At 36.6% G+C, this 22,000-nt stretch overlaps 1 protein-coding gene across 1 annotated transcript; it reads left to right on the top strand.

Annotated features, from left to right (window-relative positions):
• The first annotated feature begins 3,974 nt into the window (after positions 1-3,974).
• Positions 3,975-11,026, top strand: LOC140227758 (uncharacterized). The gene is made up of 6 exons (XM_072308158.1): positions 3,975-4,041; positions 6,108-6,329; positions 6,851-6,916; positions 7,510-7,581; positions 8,436-8,550; positions 9,922-11,026. Exons 1-6 carry the CDS (start codon positions 3,975-3,977, stop codon positions 11,024-11,026), a joined length of 1,647 nt encoding a protein of 548 aa, XP_072164259.1.
• The last annotated feature ends 10,974 nt before the right edge of the window (positions 11,027-22,000 follow it).

Raw genomic sequence — 22,000 nt, 5'->3', positions numbered from 1 at the left:
TTTCATAGTGCTTTTTTCTCTTTTTGGTTTTTTTTTTGTTTCGTTTTTGCAAAACAAAATACCGCAAGATCTGTTTGCCATTGTTGTTGTTATTTTTAATCTCCAACAGAACTCACTTTAAACTGTTCGGGAAAGCCAATGGAACGCGAGATATGGTGTGACAGAATCTGCGTTGAAAACGGTAATAATTGGATTCTACGGGCACCCCATGGACGGCGAATTTTCTCTACCCTGGAGTCCGTTAACAACAGAGTGTTGGCATTCAACATTATCGATGAAATATCAAACACGAAGACTTCTCTTCTAATTCTCGGTCAAAACCAGACTTCCTCCACTTTATCTCTTACCCATCGATTGAAGCTATGGATACAGTATATATACCTACCCAGTTGAATTCAAGATCAACGTGACTTGTTACGGGGGTAAGTAGTTGTAGTGTTATATGCATGAGTATAGGAATGTGGATACCAATACTAATCTTATTTTGATTTTCATTACTGTAAATACTATTCTTATTTCCTACATTTTTTTTCGTCGGTGTTTATCTGTTTATGAAAGATGGTATATTTTGTCTTTTTTTATAACGAATGGCACTGAACTTTCTCTCACAAAGACTTGCTCAAAAAGTCTTTCACATAGAATAGACCCCCCAATTATATACAATATATTCTTCAAATGTATATTCGGAATTTATATGTTAAATGTGTTAACATGAAGAATGTCGGAAATCTATGTAGTGTTCTATGCATGCAAAATACCTTATCAAAAGTGCCTGGTCCTTTAAAAGGGTGTCTGGGACCTTCATAGTCGTGGTTAGACTTTTGTAAGTCCTTCCTTGGTGGGTACGTGAACTGGATCTACACTTATTCTTAAGATTTTCCTTAACAAATTTTGACTTTACGCACTGATGGTATGTACCTACTTTAGTGAAAACTATTGTAGTGAGAATAATAATTATCACTGACTGTTTGCCATGTAGATATCAATACATATTAATACACAATAGCAGCCTATGTCCACGACTTTGAAAACATTTGTTTCAATGTTCAGTGTAATACCAAAGTAAAATCCGTCCAGAAATATACGCAGAAGTAGATATGTGACCGTGCATCACAAAACGAACACAATGTCGCAGCCCTTGATTTCGCTGCGTGAGGACCTAAAAAGGGTGAAACAGGTCAACCAAGTCAATCTTGAGTTTTTCATACTTTCTGAAAGAGCTATTCTTTGTCTACATCATTCATAAGTTTGGGGTCATAAAACGAACGGGAAAGTGTGTTTTCAACAGTTTTTCTACAACCCCTTTTTGTAGATAGTGCGATTAGGTACGTCTTCAGAGGTCCCTTTTCATCTTTTAAAAATCCTATGCACACCCTTCACTTTCAACCCTAATAACTTTTGAATAGATAGTGCTACCACCTTGAAAGTTGGCATTTATTATGGACAGAATGTGTTAATTGAGCATGCTCAATTTCAGCTTGAACTGATAATTCTTTCATTGTTGGTGCTACCGTGGTTTACATCCTGTTTTTTGTCCCATTCATCGCACAGCCAGCACGATTTCTAAAGATTAAGCGCTTGAATAGACCCTTTACTTCAGAGCTTCTTTTCTCAGTTCAAACATTTCCAGTGTGTGTACTTTCTTTCCAATATTTAGATAGGTTAGGAGAGTCCATTTGAATTGAGTTATACATCATTTTAAAGCTTAGAATCTGCTCTTTCAATATCTACAATTAACTAAAAATCCATGCTTGGCGACTTTTGTTGGTTTTGTGTTGCAGGGTCACATATCATGGCTGTGTATTGTGAAATTGTTTGAAAATGCACCCTCCTGGAAAGCCGATTTCAGCACAAAAATGATATGGCATAGTCTCCAAGTATAGTTCTTTATAGATTAAATTATCAGATTGTTGCCCGAAAATGCCCAGTAGAGTGAATTACATTTTCATTTCATCAATCTTGGCGCAATTTCTGTTCGCCATTCCATTGTCCTTATGTCATTGCATGTTGCTCATCTTCCATACATAGGAATGAGGAAAAGTAATTGCCATCAACTAACACATACATGTATCGTCCACAGAGATTTGCTGGTTTAGGTAGATAAAGCTTGGCACATCGACTTTTTTTCTTAATGCCAGCATTATATGGATTCAAAGGGAAATAGACTGTTGTGACTAAATCTCTTGATCCCCTTTTATAGGCTTTACAAAATTCAAGTCGCGTAAAAAAGGGGGTGGGTAGGTTGTATTCACGCATCCACTGCCAGTTTGCAGAGTATATAAATGCAGTAAGAATAGAGTGTGACTTTAAAACACATCCCGTGAATGAATTACTTTTGTATAACAGCTTTGTTAACAGATTACATAATTATAGACATTATCTATATATCGAGCAAAAAGTTTTCTGCATAAAGACATTCTTTGAGTTTATATTCTATCTGGACAGATAGGCATTCTGTGAACCATAAGTAGGTCTTCAACTAGTATAGTGCATAATTATCATACTTCATTGTTGTGTTCCTCCATTTCCCGATTAGTATTATCAGGCTACAGACACTGCACACAGCTTCTTCGGGGTAAAGTTCAGAGGTCTTAATTAAGGGTCTAGGGAAATTACCACCTGGGCAATTACCCCGGACTGCCCCCTGTCCTAAACCCTACCCTAATCCCAACCCAAACTCCTAACCCTAAACCTAACCCTAACCCTAATCTTTACTTTTACCACTGTTATGGATACATGTGCATTGTACTATCATTTCTTGGCACTTTTAAAGGCACGTCGTATTAAGGAGGTTAACTTGGCCTAACGAACCATCATAACCACCAAAAATACCCAGACTCTCAAACAAGGTGTTTGGTCGATGTCGGTCATCTTGTCGAACTCTTTATTTACATATTCTTCCGCGGAACAATAAAGTGCCCAGAAATGATACTACAATGCACATGTATCCATAACACCACTACCCAGTATTTAGCCGGGGGTAATTGCCCTGTGGGGGTAATTGCCCGAATGCGCTTCATAATAATCCCAGAAAAAACAAAATGACACGGAAGACTCTTTTGATCAATTGATATAAATTAGGCATTTGGCAAAGTAGGCATAGTAACACCAAGGAGCTTGCTCCTTGGTAACACATTCCCCCTTTAATTCATTGACTTCCGGTAAAAATACGCGTAATTATCATTCTCCGTTTTATCTCGAATACCCTGCAACACGTTGTGTTTATTCAATCTGTAACTCATACCATGAATGGATGGAACACTCAATTTTAATACTATACCGATAAACACAAGCAATAGAGCACGGACCCACTCTTCATTAATTTTTAAGGAACACCGCCGGTGAAGCTGATTGACGGACCCTCTCACCTGGACGGCCTACTTGTAACCGGATCAGACCGATATGTCTGCTTTGATGGATTTAACAACGCAACTGCAAAACTGGTCTGCAAAGAGCTCGGCTTTCCAGCGGCAAAAGAGTTCTCTGGTCAGATTTTGACCAGTAATCATACAGCAGCAGGGAGGAGGATTGAACGCTTATCGTGTACCAACGGTAACATTACTACAGGATTTGGCAACGAGATTAACACTATATGCATACTCGAGTGTACAATAAGTTACTGAAATATCATAGCAATTTATCGGTAAATACATATTGAATAGTGCGATTCATTTTCATTGCCATGACTCGTTTTCTTTTAACTTTCCCGCGCAACTCGGTTATTACTGTTCACATCATTGCATTTTTCTCATTACATGGGTCATTTCATGCTGGCAAGAGGTGACTGTTAGTTACATCGTGAGCTCGACTGAAACTGATTGACAGATCGTCCTACACTACATCAACGCTGATAACTACCGGATGAATCGGTGTTTAGTAGTAGCCAGAATGTAGGACAATTTGTCAATCAGTTACTCTGAAAACGACTCGACTCAAGAATTTCATTAATTTGAATAATAATAAGTTGAGGCTGCATGGTTACAACCAGTACTAACTGTGGGCGGGAGCTTGGTGGTCTAGCGGATAAGACGCCTGTTCTCGGTAATCAAGAGGTTGTAGGTTCGAATCCTGCCCTCATATCTATATACCTTTCTATCGTTACTATTACTTAAAACTGATTCATTTTGTGCTTATGTACGTCGACGCGGGACTAATCTGTCAATCAGTTGCAATAAAAAGGACTCGATGCACGAATTTCATTAATGTGAATAAAATCGTGAGCTCTAAACTAAGCAACTAATAAGTCAATTGTTCTCGATACACTACTGTACAGGTTCTCTTCGTTTGGATGAATGCTTATCGGCAACTACAGAGTGTTCTTCAAATAGATTTGTGAGGCTCACATGTCGAGGTAAGACATATAACGTATACATAATCGCTGAATTATGTGTATACATTCTTGGCTCATGAACACACTTTTGGCTCGTGTTTGGGGGAAAATGGAAAAGATCGAAGAAAAATCACAAAATACCTGACGGTGGGAGTGCGTGTCGTAAAGTACCATCTACCCTGGAACCCCCGTGTCCGCAGGCCCCCATTAAATGTTGTATTATTATTACAACTGTATACTACACAATTTATCATGTAATCATGCGTACACGTATACATACGCGTATCATGAACTTGCTTCATGGATTTATCTATACTGACAGAATTTTATTCAACTTTTCATATCGTGAGAGCAAAAAATCCTTATCATTGTGTCAGCAGTTACGAAATCCCCTTTTTATGATTTCTTGTTCCTGTTTTTGACTGAGCTCTTTATGCCAATTGACTGTATGCTGTCTTTGTTCTGTTATCTAAAGCCATTAACACTTGCAGTATAAATGTGACCCGCTACAACAAAAGGATCCTAAAGTCGCTGACGGGTGAGCCGAGAAAATCATGTTTGAAGTCAGATCACCAAAATCTGTCAAAACGTTCGGGTTCTATTATTACATAATTTTGTAGTCTAATTTATCTTCTATCATCTGCTGAAATTTCGAAGCTAAATGATCAAAGGAAAGGCCTGAAAATAGCATTTTTCTGGGCCATGCTTGGCTTGCCCGTCAGCGACTTTAGGATCCTTTTGTTGTAGCGGGTCACAAATGTTTAGTATATGATGTAAGCCACACTAGCAGGTTTTCATCATCATATTCTGTAACTGCGTAGAAACCGGATTTCTCGGATGCTACAAGGATAGCGAACAAGCATTTCAGGCCGACTTTAACTTCGGATTTGGCGTTCATTCGGACGAAGAGTGTATATCTACCTGTTTGGAAAACTCCGTAAATAATAGCGTTGCTGTTATGTATCAAGAGGAATGCATATGTTTCCAGTCAGAAGTGTATACAGACATCCTTTCTGGCGGAAGCTTTTCCCACAATTGGACATGTCCTCTCAGGACACAGCTTAAATCTGACCAATTTTATTCATTTAACCGTGAGTATCAGAAGCAAATATTTCTTGGCAGAGAATGAAATGAATGTAGGTAAACATCAGTGTTATTTGGTCATGATAGTTAAAATCTGTAATGCCAACATTACTCCCATATGTTCACGACGTATCCAAAATGATCTTTAGTACTTTATTTTCTGTGATTATAGGCCTATTTGCTACTTCTTTAAAACCATAATGAAAGCAACAATTTGCGTCGATTGATGGGATAAAATGTATTTTGTTGCACAGAATTGATTTTAATATTAATAACAAATTATTCCAAACCTAATGGTAGATAATTAACAAGTCTCATGACATTGCTATTTTACAAGTACTTTCTAATCAATTGATTACCAGTGATTATATTGACATCATCTTCGTTGATGGAATATCATAGATTAAGATTAAAGAAACGACAAGGATAATCATATATCATGTAAATAGTGGTTCTATACGTGGCTTTGAAACACTTGATGTCATACATTTTCTTTATGTAATTAAAGTGTGTGTGTGTGTGTGTGTGTGTTTGTACTGGTATTTTTATCTTAGATCCGCTGATACTTCATCGTCGCGTCGGCCCAAGGGACTAAAAAGTGAATATGTTTCAGAAAAAAAAGAAGAAGATATATTGCAATAAATTTCCCTAGATTGTGACACATGAATCCCTGCTTTTTTCTGTTCATGTAAAGTCTCCGTCGGGTTTTGTGATCATCCGGGGATTATACCTAACGGTCTTTGGGACTCAAATATCACAAGTTTCGGGTCCAAGATAACTCTCACTTGTGTCAAAGAATTCGTCGTGAACGGGAGTGCGACAATACAGTGTGTGGGACTACCAGGACGGTCAACCTACTTCCCTGTTTGGAACACTTCAACACCATCTTGCCGTGAAGTCAGAAATAAGACAAACGGTTTGTCTTACAAATACATCATACAATTATTATGATATTGACTAAATTCTAATAACCAATGCAGTATTTTAAACCGATCTGCCATCAAATAGTGAGGACCAATGACAGATGATTATCACAACATTGAATTACTACTTCAACAACTCATAGAACATTGAATATGTTCGCATCATTCGATACTTGTCAGTTTGAAATCCTACAACTTGGAATGAAAATTAACGTAATGAGTAATTTATTGGGAGAGATCAGTCTTTTCTTAGTCCTTTGTGTTCAAGAGAGTGATACGTTTTTGAATATTTCCCGTCTTAATAAGCACATACACAAAAAGATGTGGAATGTGTCTTAACATTAAAAAGCAATTCATGAAAGACTACTACAACCCTTTCATCACTAGGTTTCAAATATGGCAACGTTGCATATCACCATGAGGTTTTTGAGTGACTGTTTTGCAACGCTTTGGCACATTTTTTTTTTTTTAATTTGGTTGTCACTATTTTTGTGCGTGGGTCTTTTGTATACAGATGGTGAGTGGGAAGATGTCAACATCAGCATAAAGCCCACACAAAGTAGACAAAACCGGTCTAATGGTAAGTACCAAGGTTTGCAATTAAAAGGCATCATATCCACATGAACAAAATTCTTGTGTTATAACAAATGTCCTAAAAATTATGATTGTGATATTAGTAATAGATAATAATCGCATGCTCATGAAGCACAATCTCGAACAGCTTCTAAACGGTTTTGAAAAACCGTGACAACAATCAAATAGCAAAGATGACGTCAAAGATAATGCCAATTAATATCGAAAATAATTTTTAAAAAATTCATTTTCCCTCGAAATTTAGTTTTTGTTAATGTAGTATTACCTCATTAATTCATTTAATTTGTGACATGTTAGAAAACAAAGACAATCTCATGAATTCAATAAATGTCGACTCCTCCTTTGTGGGCAGTCATACACTACAAACAGTACTGTTGTACTTTGATCACCATGCAAATAAGTCTGATATCTGACAGATACAAGAATTGTTATGTATATAATATGCATGTAAGTATTGTCGATCTGGAAAGTGTGAAAGAAAAGTGCTGTCATAAAAAGTAAAAAACTGGTTAGGATATTTTCCATCAACATGTACTAGTATGTTGTCAAGATTGCCTGTGTTTTGCTTGGAATACACAGGGCATAGACAGACAACTCAAGTTCTGACGTCATTTGGAGAGACAACTGTAAAGTCTTTGTTACGTGAGTTTAGTAATTGAGTCAACCCGTATAGCTAGTGCATTTTTGTTTTTACTGTATTTTTCCCCTTCTCACTGGCAGTAACTACTTCAGTATGCTGCTATTGATCTACATTTCAGCGTAACCTTTTTGTCAACATATTTTTATGGCAAAAGCAATCCACATGTGACTATTGATAATTTCGACATCATTCTGTCTTAATATCAATTCAAGGAATAAAAGTGCTACTGCTTTATGATGACCAAAATTTAGAAAAAAAATGTCAAGTTATAGAGTAGTACTGGAATATTGCAAGTGTATTTCCTTTGTTCTTATTTTTAACTGAACGTTTGTTAGCTGAGTTCAGACATTAAAACAAAGTCTGAATGCTCTGACCAGAACAGGAAATTAGAGACTGTTGAGATAAACATTACTACTACAGTAATCACGTAAGAATTTAATCTGCTTACGAATTTGTGTAATAATTTCTCATATGCTCTTTCCTTCAAATGTGTGAACATCAATGAATACAGTCAAGTACAAGAATTCAAACCATGCTCGAATAATATGTTTTAAAGCCTCTCCTCTCATGCTACATCAACAGTCACTTGTTTTTTTTTTTTTGGTTTTTTTTTGTTTTTAAACAATTCATTTTTTAACGTTATTATACAGCAATAATTTAGCAAAGTGAGAAAACTTGCCAAGTTTTGAGAGAACTAAGATTATCTCTTCATAATGGTCTGATCTGATTATAGAACTTCATTTCTGACTATAATCATAAAAAAAGAGAAGAAAAAAAAAACCCAAACAAACAAACTGGGCGAGCATATCGTTCTTGTATTGACTGTCAAGGTGATGGTGGTATTACTTAATCATTTATCTTTCAGATGCCGAACATAATGAGATGAACTTTATTACGTTCATCCTGGGAACCCTTCTCGGTGTTGTTTTCTCCGTGCTTGTCATACTGTCCGTGACCTGGTGCATTTATCAACGGAAAAGGTGAAACTTTGTTAAAACTACCATTTAATTCTACAGACAACATCTGTTTTAATCATATCAGTTACACCGCAATATGCAAAATACATCCAGTCTACAGTAAGGTGACTTCTGATCGATGTCTTTAGTAGGTAATATCATTCCAGCGGTGACTGACAGACGATGTCATTGACATTGTCTTGCTTTATGATGATTTCCATATCCACGTAATCTTAAGATAAAATATAATTATCACAGCATAATATGACACGTATTCGCATACATTTGCATTGCAATTCATATTCAGAAATATGTGTATATTAAAAGTACATGAACGTCTAAGTAGGTTTGCTGATTTACATTCATGTTGGTGTATATTTTTAGAGTGTAACTTGTCATTACAAAAACCCTATTTTACAGTCGCCCGACATTTATGAGGCTGTTATTCCAGCGATTGTCCTGGACTTCCATTGCTACAGTATCTGCTAAAAATAATGTACGAAAACCACTACCAAAATAACAAAGGACGACTGCTTTATAGACATATCTTCGGAAGACGACTACTTTAATATATAGACACATCTTCGGAAGAAAGGACAGACAAACAAGCAATGGAAAATGGCTTGGAATTGAAGGCTTGGGCTTTTGAAGCGAGTTTGAGTGGTTAGACAACCGCGATTGGTAATGTTAGGCTTAAAATGCTGCAAAAATATTTTTGCCAGGATCGGTAAATTCAAGCACCGGGAAAGTCTTGTTTCATAAAGCATAATTACAAACACAAAATGTGATTCTGTGCTAAATTTTCAACTTGCGTTACGTTGCTCCTTTCAGGTGAAATTTGTTGTAAACTTTAAATCATTCTTGAGCAATATGATTTCTATCATTTAGAATTAGGACAGTACAGTGCACTCCCGTTATAAAGAACACGGTTATAACCAAATTCCGGTTACACCGAAATAAAAATACAGGTCGCAAAATGTTCGACTCTACGTGTTTTTATTGTTCATTATTTTGTTCGGTTAAAAAGAAATTTTGATATAACGAAGTACAACTGCCGGCCCGAGGACTTCGTTACAATGGAGGTCTTCTGTACCTATGATGAGTATGAAGGGAAGAAGTCCCCGAAAATACTTTTAGACCGTCAGATTTGCAAAGTAGGTCATCAAAAGAAAGCGGTCACTGTGCGAAGTAAGAGGCAAAAAAAAAGGGGGGAGAAAAAAGCAAAGCAAAGAAACCTCCTACACTTTTTTTCTTTTTTTTTTTTGGGGGGGGGGGCTATCAGCTTTAAGATTTCCAACGTTATCAAGCCAACATAATCGTAGATCATATAAAGCTATTATGATACTACAAGAACATTCTTCCATTTTCAGATATACTTTCTCCTTTAAATAACAGACGTGGGTCATCACAAACTTCGCTTCAGCCGACTGTTCACCCAAACGGCGGACAGATTCAGATGAATCCCATCGCCATTTCTGTACAAGAGCCAATGACGACGAATCATCTTGTTTTGTCGGACTCTTCCGATACTGAAACTGGTGGAAATGGTCGCTCTTTTCCCAACATTCTGGGCAACATCGCAGGTAATAGTACGGTTCATCCAGTAAGCTCTAGTCACATATACCAGGATGCTGAAGAGATAGACGAGGGGCTTTCAACCTTTATCAGCATAAATCGTGGCTTCCCTTGTACAGCTCCTGAAGAAAGTAATATAGATACCCGCGTAGGCACTTCTTTGACCTCAATGAATATTCCTTCTGATAATGAATATTGTGGCCTACAGGAGACATCACTACATAAACCAACAAGTGGCTATGATGATAATGAATACCAGGATGTAGACCTTTGTAAGTTGGACAGAATGACGAGTGGTGCCCTTATATCCACTAGCAAAGTGTGCCCGTTTAATGACAGTTATTACAATTCAATGGCAGAATTTCCCAAGTCATACGAATTGTCTACAGAAAGTGAGTACGATCACATAAATCATGCTTTCCCTGGCGACAGAGCAGGTCCAAGTCACAACCCCGGTCCGTCATCTATTCATGCAACTAAGGTCTACCCTGACAGAAAATATAATAAGTCTTGTTCCAACGAGGATTTCGTAACATCCACGCCTTCCGAAGACGTTTTCTACTATAAACTGAATCCAGAGCAACAGAGTGACATTCATACTAACAAGGAATCCCAATGGCCAAATGCGTTTGACTCTGGAGATTATAGTCTGTTGAATCCTGAAAAAGACTTCGCCAATGAAGAGGAAAACTTCGATGATTATCACGACACTGAGATTCAGAACCCGGAGAGTTTTACGTCAAGACCCCAAACCTGGGAGGACATGTATGCGACGGTGAACAAAACAGTAGGTAATATATCGGAAGCGGAACCGCCACCGTGTGAGGAGCTCTATGCACAGGTGGATAAAACACAAGGAGCTTGCAGGGTTGAGTCGGAACCAACGATGCAGGAAGAAATCTATGTGAATGTCACCGACACGTAGGCGGTTATTTGTAAGAAGGCACTGTATGGGTTGGTCTTACAGTATGCATACCAACACGTACAACACATTATCATGTCATTATTATTATTATTTTTTTTTTTTGAAAGTTAGTGCTTGTGATCGGAATTTTGAAATGTGTCATTGCTTTAGGCTACAGTCACAACCCCCAAAATCAGCCTGCTCGGCGACCGGTCGGCGAGTTTTTAGCCAATTTCGGTCGGACAACGACCGATGATCCACCAGTGACCAACCAGGCATCACTGATTTTTAGGGCATCGGTCGGTCTGAAGTTTTAACGCGGAGTTAAAATTTCAGCTTCGACCGACCAGTTTTCACTACCTGCCCAAACTACGCTCGGTGTCCGAGCGGCAAACGCCCAGGCACTGACCTAATCGAACGGTCGCCGCCGAGCGATTTAGGGAACAAAGATAATAGAGATAAAATGACAAAAGCACTGAAGGAAACCAGATGGGGAAGAGAAGCCAGGGCAATGTGGAAAAAGCAGGGGGAGGGATAGAGGCAAGAAAACCCAACCAGCATATTAGTATCTCAGCATCTCAGCATCTCAGCAACTCAACATCTCGGCAACCAACATGAGGGTTTTCGAAGACAGGGACAACCACTTTGGGGCAAAAAGAGATGAAACCTAAAAGTTAGTGTCGACATGTACACTTAGTAATTATAAGGTTTGGTTACCTTATCATTTATCAAAGGCCTATTGAATGCAGAAGTCCTGAATGACAAGAGATGGGGAAATGAAAATATGAAATTAAAAAGAAATAGAAAAATACTGATATATAGATATAGAAGCAAACAAAGATATTTTGGAAAATTCTAACCTATTATAATCTTTGTTCCATCTTGGGTTTTAGTCCCTTTTGTTTGATTTCCTAATTTCTGTTTATCTGTGGTTTCACATAACTGAGGTTTAGTAGTTAGTAATTTAACTCTTAAATCCTTAGCCTCGAGTTTTATCTTAATTACCCGTTCCTTACGGGAACCCGGTATACCAGGTTCCCGTGGGAACAACTGATATACGGGAACCTGGTATACCAGGTTCCTAAGATGAGACAAGAGTGCCTGCTTTCGTGGCCTAAAAAAATGGTTTGATAAAAAGGTTAGAGTGTATTCTATCAGCACTTATTCTCTTTCTGTTTGAAGAATTCGTATATCACAACATTTTTTTAACCTTTGTTCTGATTTAGTTTGCTCTTGCTCTGCTATAAATCTCGTATGACCATTTACATTAGTGATTAAAGCTGATCACAGTAGATATCTGTGTTCGCTGACCCCAGTCATCGAGTTCTGGTGCCTGATTTGTGTGGAACAAAAGAGTCTGTGAGCCCATCAGCGCACCCTCTATTCATACATCGCACCCGATCGATATTTCTATTGTGCAAGGGCACATGTAGTTGACCGTGGGGAGGGGATTCATGCACCACTTGACTCTTTTCGCAAAAGTGGATTACCAACCTGCCCGTTCTCTGTCGACGGGCAAAAAGAATTTCGCTTGGGGACATTGAAGGTATTTTGGGAATTGTGGAAGGAACGGGTTAATCAATTGATTATCACATCACAAATCACATACATAGGTAGATGAATAAACCCAGGTAGCTCGTAAATATTTTCTGGCAGAGACCGGCGGGCGGCCGCCGGTACGCCTACGGGACACCGGTAGATGACCTATCGATCACCCGTCGGTCGTAGAGCGATTTCGTAAAAATCGGCCGGTGGCCAGTGGGAGATCGTCCAGTTGCCAATGGGGCATCGCTCGGTGACTGCTCAATCTTTGCGCGGAGAAGATCCCCATATTTCGCATTTTTTTTAAAGCCTAAAATCGACCTGTGACCGATGGGAAATCGACAGGGCATTGCTCGGGCATCGCTGGAGTTTTATAGCCTGCTCAACATCTCCAAAAACTGCTGGGCAGTGCCAAAATTTCGACGGCGACCGAGCAGGCTACAAATCGGTCGGTCGCCGCATTGAGTTGCGACCGTAGCCTATAGGGCGGATCAATGTGTATAATCAATTCATTGTCACATAAATTATGTAAATGAAAACGGAAATCTAAGGGAAAAAAATCATATATGCATGGAATTATAAATTAGCAAAAAAAAAAAAAAAAAAAGGTAAATGAATACTTTTTCAAGTTCATATTTGTCATGGATTATTTGGATAAAAATGATTAGATTTTATACGATATTGAAGGTAATTTGATTGCCTATCAAACTGATAGGTCAATAAGAAGGGACATTATCCAGAAGTGAACACATTCCTATTTCTCTTTCAAGGCACAAAAGTAAAAGTTGCAAAAATGAACAGGTTGTCAGTCGTGCGTATTAACAGAGTGCCCTTCCAGATACAATACGAACAAAAGACAATTTCACAAAATAAGAAACATGAATTACTTTGCAAAAATAAATTTCTATGATCTCTATAATGACATTGAACCCCCCCCCCAAAAAAAAAAAATGTAGGGAAAGGCTAAAAATAATGGAGGAAAAAAAGAAGAATCTTTCCTCAAATTCGACAAATATCCCTATAAGCAATATTAATAAAACATGGTTGAAATTTGAATTATTATTTCAAATTAGGAAAGTTAAAGAAATACTTCGTTCTTGATTTTTTTTTCTCATGAATTCATACATTCCTAAAATAAAAGAATGAAATTAAGAAATTTCGGCACCGTTGTGGCTTTACTCCAAATGTCATTTGAAGATTAATTGACAGAAAATTTCGTTTCCCACTTTGTTTGTGTTTGAAGCTATACAGAGATGCAGGAGACGAAAACTTTTATTTTACTTTTTCATTCATGTCTCTCGTGTTTAATTGGTGTTTTGTTACCATTGTCATCTTAAAGGCCATTTACAGATGAATGAAAATATGTCATTTTTTCTTGTTGTTGCTGCAAATGTTATTCTTGTGCCTTAGGGACAAAACCGAATGTGGTCAATCTAAGTTTTTCTTTGTATTGATCTACCAGGTTGATAGTCAATTGAATTACCTTTAATGATATGATTATACATTGATTTTTATCAAAGTATTTCATGAAAAAAAAATGAACCGGAATAAAAAAAAACAAAGAAATAACAAACAAAGAAAAAACTTCACCTTTTTTGGGGCTGATTTTGTTTTTGTTTTGATGAATTGCCTTGGGATGTTGCATTTCTTGCAATTTGGTGTTGTAATGTATTACTTTCACTTGAATTTCGATTTTATGATTTCTAAAGGATGGAGCCTTATGGCTGTTTTAAAGTTGTGGCAAATCTTACGAATTATCAGCTTCACACCAAAGATCAAAGAGTTGTGCCTACGTTTATGATTTGTACAGACTATGTCGTCTTACTGCAATTTGCTACAGGTATATTAAAGTGAGATGAACTATTTGCAACAATGTAAATAATAAGCAATAATCTGTGCGTCTGTGTGTGTGTGTGTGTGTGTGTGTCATCAGTAGACTTTATAAGAGTAAAATATAGATGTTGGATACTTACGTATTTTAACGATGGGCATGCATGTGGACATATTTCTGTCTTTGTGGTTGCATGCGTCTTTGCGTGTGTGTGCCTGTATTATGCGCGTATATAATGCACATGTGTCGACATATATTGTCAAGATCTCAAAGTTCCTTCTCCACTCTTTTTTTTTTTTTGTGAAAGCTGGACATCGAAAATAAAATTGACAGTGACTGTTTGTCAGTCATCCATTTTAGTTACCGTGTACTGTACTGTACTGTACCGTGTACCGTGTACTGCATGGTTTGCAAGGGTATTTGCAATATTTGTCATTGGTTGCTCTGAAATAAGGCCAACGAGAAAACATAATATGATTTTTTTTTTTTTTTTTAGAGCAGATTAACAAATCAGTGAAAGATCTTCATCTGTCCATCATGCAAAACTTATTTAAAACAAAGCAGTGTTCATCTCCATTGGAGATGAACACTGATATATGAAATTTGCAGCAGAGCAATTCGTAAGCTTGAACGCTGAAGTATGAATTCTACAGAAGTTATATACTCGGCAGTGACTACTGTTTATCTTCGTTTCCTGTGTTAAAGGGATGGTACAGTATTGGTGGAGATGAGAATATATTGGGCATTTGACTATCTCCGAGATACCAAGAAAACACTTATGAAATGGTACAGAGGATACCATTTTAAGAGGAATTCAAAGTTTATTTGAAGAAAATCGGGTTTGGAATGACTGAAACATCCAAAAGCAAAGTAAAACAAAGCGATCGTAATAAAGTGTGGGTCCCACACTTATTCGAATCGCTCTGTTTTGGATATCTCAGCCATTTAAAAACCAATTTTCATCAAATAAACGTTGAATTCCTCATGGAATTACATGCTCTTTCATATATAACACGACTCATAAAAGTACTCGGTTGCGGAGATTTTTTTTTCTTTATCCTCCTTCGAGGGACATTATTTCATTTCAAATATCTAAAAAGGTTCACAGAAGAGAACAAGATATACGAACATAGAACAATAAATTGTCAAATCATAATCATCACATGAATTTCGATTCCTCTGGAAATTATATACTTCAAATATATCCAAAATACTTCATAAGTGTGACATTACCTCAACATATTAATTTCCGCATCCACAGTTAATCAAATATCATTTATGTGATTCAACTTCTGCTCTAATTCATGAAGTTGCCTTTTCGTGAAATCAAGTAAGTTTTTTTTAACTAAAAATTTTAAATTCATATTGAGCTCTGTTCTGAAGTTGGTCAATAATGCATATACATTCGTTGCTTTTGCGGTATAATTGCTTAGTATATACAAACGAAAAATCGTATATTGGGCAAAAACTAATATCAAATTTAACAACATCAAAGATTTATCTCTTACATCTATTCCTGTTAATATCATTCGTTCATTTACAGTGATATCAATATGAAAATAAGCGCATATAAAATTTGATATTTTTTCCCAATATAACTTCGTATCTGGGCAATGTAACAAGACATGCCAAATCGATTCAACTTCGTTGCATTTCTTACTAATCATATCAGACACAATTCTCCATTTCACTAAATTTTCTTTAAATGGTAAGATTCTATGTAATAACTTAAAACTATATCGCTTTATTTTATCATTAAATAATTTTCCAAACTTGAAATCAAACAACACCTTCCAATCAAATTCTGGAGGTATATATAATGTTTTTGTCCAAAAGTATATTACACTTATCTCGGATTTCTTTTCATCCAGCAGTAACGAATGAAACTGTTTTGTCTTTAAAACTATCAATTCAGTTATATCCCCAGTATTTATTTGGAACAATTCTTTATCAAACAAAATATCTCTGGTACATTGCCTTTTGCACAAAAAATCAAACCACACCTGTGGCAGTGCCTTTTTAATTCTTTCATATTGAAACAATATTAATAAAGAAGTCAAATTCATTGTCTCATATATTTGTTCATGATTTTTCCATGATTCATTTTCTATCAACTGTTTAACATAAATGATACCTTTTTCAACCCAGTATCTGTTAAATAAAACTTCATTCATATACTTGATGTTCGTATTATTCCAAATAATTTCATTTGATATATCAGTCACCTGCAATATATCTTTATAATGTGTTTTTGCCCATGTAGAAAGAAGATCAGAATAAAATACCGGTAATTTATATCTTTTACACAATAACATCATATCTGTTGCTGACCAATTATAATGTAAACATAAATAAACCCCTCCGATTTTATTTAACCAAAATTTACATATATATTTCCAGGATTTATCACTAGTATCTAATAATTTCGGCAACCAAGAAAGCCTAAGTGAATTCATTTTTGCATCTAAGTCAATCATTCCTAACCCACCTTGTAAAACACCATTCATTACAACCGCTCTTTTAACTTTATCTCTTTTAGAATTCCACAGAAATGAAAATAATATCTTATACAACTGTTTTACATATTTCTGAGGAATTCGTCGGTCGCATTACGAACCGGCGAATGTTCGAATTTGCGCGGAAACACGATTACGAGATAATCGCGTTTAAAGAATCGGGACTTCTTTAAACGTATAAAAACGTGTCTTATAACCGCACATTGATGATGATATTAAGAGAGTGATGAAAGCGGAATTTTCTGCTTTGTTTGATACTAAATATTATTTTGTAGCTGCACCTGGGGCTCTGTGGTAGTGATGCAAAGTGCGTTTGCCGGTTCGTAAAACCCCCCATTTCAGCGTTTTACGTATATCGCGTACTAAAGAGAGGGCATTACGAACCGGCAAATGTTTACATTTGCCGGTTCGTAAAGTCCATGCTGAATACGTGTGGACGTAGCGAGTGCGCATTACGAACCGGCAAATGTAACATAAAATGGCGCGTATCATCACACATTCCACACGCTTAGGTGGTACGCGCACAGTGTAATGTATACATTCGCCGCTCTAGGTAGTGGGATTGTGATTCATTCATGTTCATTCATGTTCATTCATGTTAGTTGTATCATAATCATGGATATTAGGAAAGTGTAACAAACACCACAGTTATTTTCTCAAACTATACAACCTACCTGTACTTTTACACATTGATTGTTGATGCGAGTAATGTTATCAAACTGCAATGGGTTTTTGATTGGATGAGTACCGTTCTATTAAAGTGTGCCTGGTAGTCACTCAGTTACACTATCTATAAATATTACAAGTGTTAAGTCATTATCAGTATTGAGAGAATATAATTACACCCATACAAACACAAACATAAACAAACACACATACACGCACATATACCAGTAAACACACTCGAACCCACACACACAACCTACTTTCTGACACATTAATTGTTGATGCCAGTAATGTTATCAAACTGTGCAATGGGTTTTTATTGACTACTGGATGAGTACTAAAAGTGCGCCTGGTAGTCACTGTCTATAAAAAAGTGTAAATTCATTATTGAGAGAATATAATTACACCCATGCAAACACAAACATACACAAACACACACTATACATGCACATACCAGTACACACACTCGAACAAACACACACACACACACATACCCTCTTACAAAGCAGTCATAATCACCTTGTTCTCCCAATTCTAGGTATCTGTGTCTCTCTCACTCCTCTTTTTTTTTCTTTTGTTCTTTTTTTTTTGTTTTCTATTCACCAGTCCCCAAGTTTGTGAAGAATTCTGCATTTTATTAATTCAAAATGCACTATTCCACATGTGTGTTCATAATTACATAGAGTAACTACAAAACAAAGCATTCTCCTAAAACTTCCAGATATAACCTGTAAATTCAGAGAGTGATTTTTTTTGTTTGCATTTTCGACAGCTCACAATAATTACATTGCACACTATTATTACAATACATTAAATTACAATTGATACAAAATAAATGTGACATTCTCCATGATACTTCACTATGTAATCTCACTTGGAATGAGAAGTTAGGCATTTGTTGCATTTCAGAATTGTGTTCTGACCACTATAAAAGTGGTGCAATAACATGTACAAAATTCTCCCAACACTTCACGAGGTAATCTGACCTGTAAATTGGTGAGAAGTTCTGCATTTCCTTGACTTTAATGTATTACAGTAGTACGCGTGTTAGTCACAAATAGTGCAATAACATGATCAAGTGTACCATTCTCCTCACACTTCACAAGGTAATTTTGCCCAGGGTTGAATTAATGAAAGTGATACCCAACGTGTTTATAAACACGAGTCTACAAACTTTAACAGTCTGCCAACTACTGGACTACTGGGAGGAGAGTAGTGTACGTCATTTGTCTCTTTTTGCTGTCCTTAGGATGGGGGACAACATGACAACATGTTAATAACATGTCTGGCTAGCCATTCTCTTTCTAGGACCAGAATTTTCAAGGCATGATAATATTGTCTGATAGACATTCTGCCATTTTCACTGAGGCAATCATAGCCAAAAGATTGATATGGTTACGTGTTAAATCACATCTTTGATGGTTAAAATGTGTTCTACCATCTACAAATATTTCTGACTTTTTGTAGGCTTCCCCACCGTTCAGCTTTTTTTTTTTTTTGACAATTCTGTTTTAGATTCCATGAATTTTTTCATGACAACTGAAGATCTATCAGGAATAGAACTGATGTCAGTACCTACATATTCTTCCACATGAAAATCTTCTGGCTTTGCACTGACATCTATCTTCCACTCCCTCAAAAGCCTCAATGGCAGTAGTTTCCAAATTTGCAATGAAGAGACAATAAATGGAATACATACTGGAACACTACACTTTATTTCTATTGTTTCTTTTATATTTGAATAAGGTCCTCCCGAAGTGATAAAAATTGGTCGATTTGTGTGAAACTGTGTTGAAATTATTGAAAGCATGTAGCAAATATGTAACACTGAAGATAAAATAATTACCAGAAAGTATTACAAACTTGATCATGCATCAAGTCTATATTTGTACAAGGCACTATGAGCAAGAAATTCACCAATAATTCCCTTTCCTTTCCTTACAAGAAACATGTACAATAGTTTGCCTAAATGGTCTTTATTTTAGGAAAGTTGGTCAACAGTTAGTGCACTACATATAATAACGTAAATACAACCAGATGTATACCAACAAGACTAGATAGAGGGCAATATAGAATACATACAGCATAATATGAATATGCTGTACTTCCATTACACTTCACAAACAGTTTTCTATTGCTTTCCTGTGTCCGGTTACCATCAAAATCGGTTCTTCAATGTCTGACAGGGACATTGCTTTCTCGAGATTTAACCCTAAAAAGACTGGGCTATTTTGGTAGCTCGAAAGACTGGGGGGGGGGGGCCTAAAGGGCCCCCCCTTAAGATCTCGGCCGTGGATCGCGCGATCGCCGCGGAAATTTGCACATTGGTAGTGTGCGATGTAATCTACAAGATCGTATATCTAAATTTTCCAAAATAGTCTTCTTTTATTTTATTTTGATTAATTATGCTAATTTATGCGAGAAATCAGACTTTTTTATCTAAATCAGTAAATAAAGCTCCAAAAGTGCTCATTTTTGGTCTAGATATTCTTTGTAGCACTCTTAGCAAATGTACTTGAAAAAAAATTCGGTATCAAAATCAATTTCTTATTTATTTTATTGTTTTATGAATTTCTTATGTATTTCTTTGTTTTTTCGACCTTTTGTTTTTGTTGTTTTTTTCAGCAAAATTTGTGGCAGACCCTTTTTGAAGCATAATACTACTAAAACAAATTGATTTTAGTCATTGAGAGTAAAAATAAGCATATTTATATGAACCATGTGATAAAACTCAATTTGTATTGACTTTGTACACAAAATCGCATTTTTGAGCCATTTTCGGTCTCACGTGCATGTACAAAAAGTTATGTAACTTCAGAACCGTACCCCCGGGCGTCACAAATTTGGTGTCAAAATGTGCGGGAAACTCGAAAGAAAAAAGTCACAGAGCATCGCGGCGAGAGCATTGCGTGTTGCTGAGTAATCGCGCAAAATGTCGAGGGGGGGGCCTTTTAGGCCCCCCCCCCAGTCTTTTTAGGGTTAACAGTTTTCCATCATCCAGCAAGGTTCAGTATTCTTTGTAATCTGAAATAAGAGTGGAGGACTTAGTCTGCTTTCAAATTGAAATCAGGTACACCTAATGCAAGGAAAACAAATACATAATTTGATGAAACTGCCAAGTCTGGTTGAATAATTGTTACTTCATTTACTGTTTTTTTTTTTTTAACTATTGTTTGCAGAAGACAAACTATTTTCTTTAAATTTTACAGGTTGCCTGCCACAAACTTTTTCTTACAAGAGTGAAGGATAAAAGAAAAAAAAAAGATAATCAAAGTATTTAGCACATGTTAAAATTATTTTACATTTGTTATTGGAAAATTAAGTTTTGGCTCATAATTGCTTTTTTAGGAATTTGCACCACACAGACAGATAATGCAAGAAATACAAACAACAGTTATACAATGCCCTGAACTTCTCAACTCCAGTTGAATTACCTTCAGTTTCAAAGGTAACATTGCTGCGTTGTTTCTTAGAATGCAGACACCACAGTTGTTTGTAGAGGCTCTGCTTCTGTTGCTGCTGCTGCTTCTAGCAGTGTTGCTAATGTTCCTGGAAGTGCAGATGCTAAAGTTGCAAGTAGAGGCTCTGCTGCTACAGTGGTAAGTAGAGGCTCAGTTGCTACAGTTGTAAGTAGAGGCTCTACCACTGTTGTCGTACTTAGAGGCTCAGCTGCTAGGGCTGTATGTACAGGCTCCGCTGCTGCTGCTGCTGCTGCTGCTTCAAGCGGTGCTGCTGATGTTTCTGGGGATTCAGCTGTCACAAATCGACGTTGAGGCTCTGCTACTGCTGTCGCAAGTAACGATACTGCTGGGGAAGTTGTAAACAATGCATTAATGAAAAAAATTATGTGACCATCCTGAGGGTAGAATCAACAAGATTTATACTAGATATACTTGCAAACATCTATCATGGACACTAGAATCTACAGTGTATTACATGCACATAAAGCAAATTATCAGTAATTGATTTTGTTTTGGGACTGAGAAGAGACGTTGACATAATAAATTGTAAGTAATAATCAATATCAGACTTTTAAAGAAAGGAAGTGGAAAGCTAACAGTCTTCAGCATCCTACAGTCATTACAAACTGCAATTATGACATTTGTTTTATTCATTACACAGAATTGAACATTTATATTGAAATGGTAATGCAATGAAAGTACATTGTACCTACATGATACTATGCATAAAAATCTCTACATCATTTTAAAATGAAAAAAAAAAACATAATATATCTTGATAAACTTATTGATGTAGAACAAATCAGTAACTATGTATTCAAATTACCTCAGGCAGAAAGAGGAATGCCCTCGTCATCTGACATCCTACGTCCATCCATGGGCATGTTGAAGACTTGAAGCACCCTCCCTTTCCACCAGCCTTTTTCACCTCTCATATGTACGCAGGAACCTTGTTTCGGTTTGGTCCGTTGAGCATGAT

Source organism: Diadema setosum, chromosome 4, assembly GCF_964275005.1.
Source record: "Diadema setosum chromosome 4, eeDiaSeto1, whole genome shotgun sequence".
NCBI lineage: Eukaryota > Metazoa > Echinodermata > Echinoidea > Diadematoida > Diadematidae > Diadema > Diadema setosum.
This window is presented reverse-complemented; position numbering and strand designations above follow the sequence as displayed.

Bases quoted from the DNA above. Each gene is read 5' to 3' on its own strand.
- LOC140227758 (XM_072308158.1), top strand. From the start codon at position 3,975: ATGGTTACAACCAGTACTAACTGTGGGCGGGAGCTTGGTGGTCTAGCG. The intron at 4,042-6,107 runs GTAATCAAGAGG...GTTCATGTAAAG, and splicing joins GGATAAGACGCCTGTTCTCG to TCTCCGTCGGGTTTTGTGAT. The intron at 6,330-6,850 runs GTTTGTCTTACA...TTTTGTATACAG, and splicing joins AGTCAGAAATAAGACAAACG to ATGGTGAGTGGGAAGATGTC.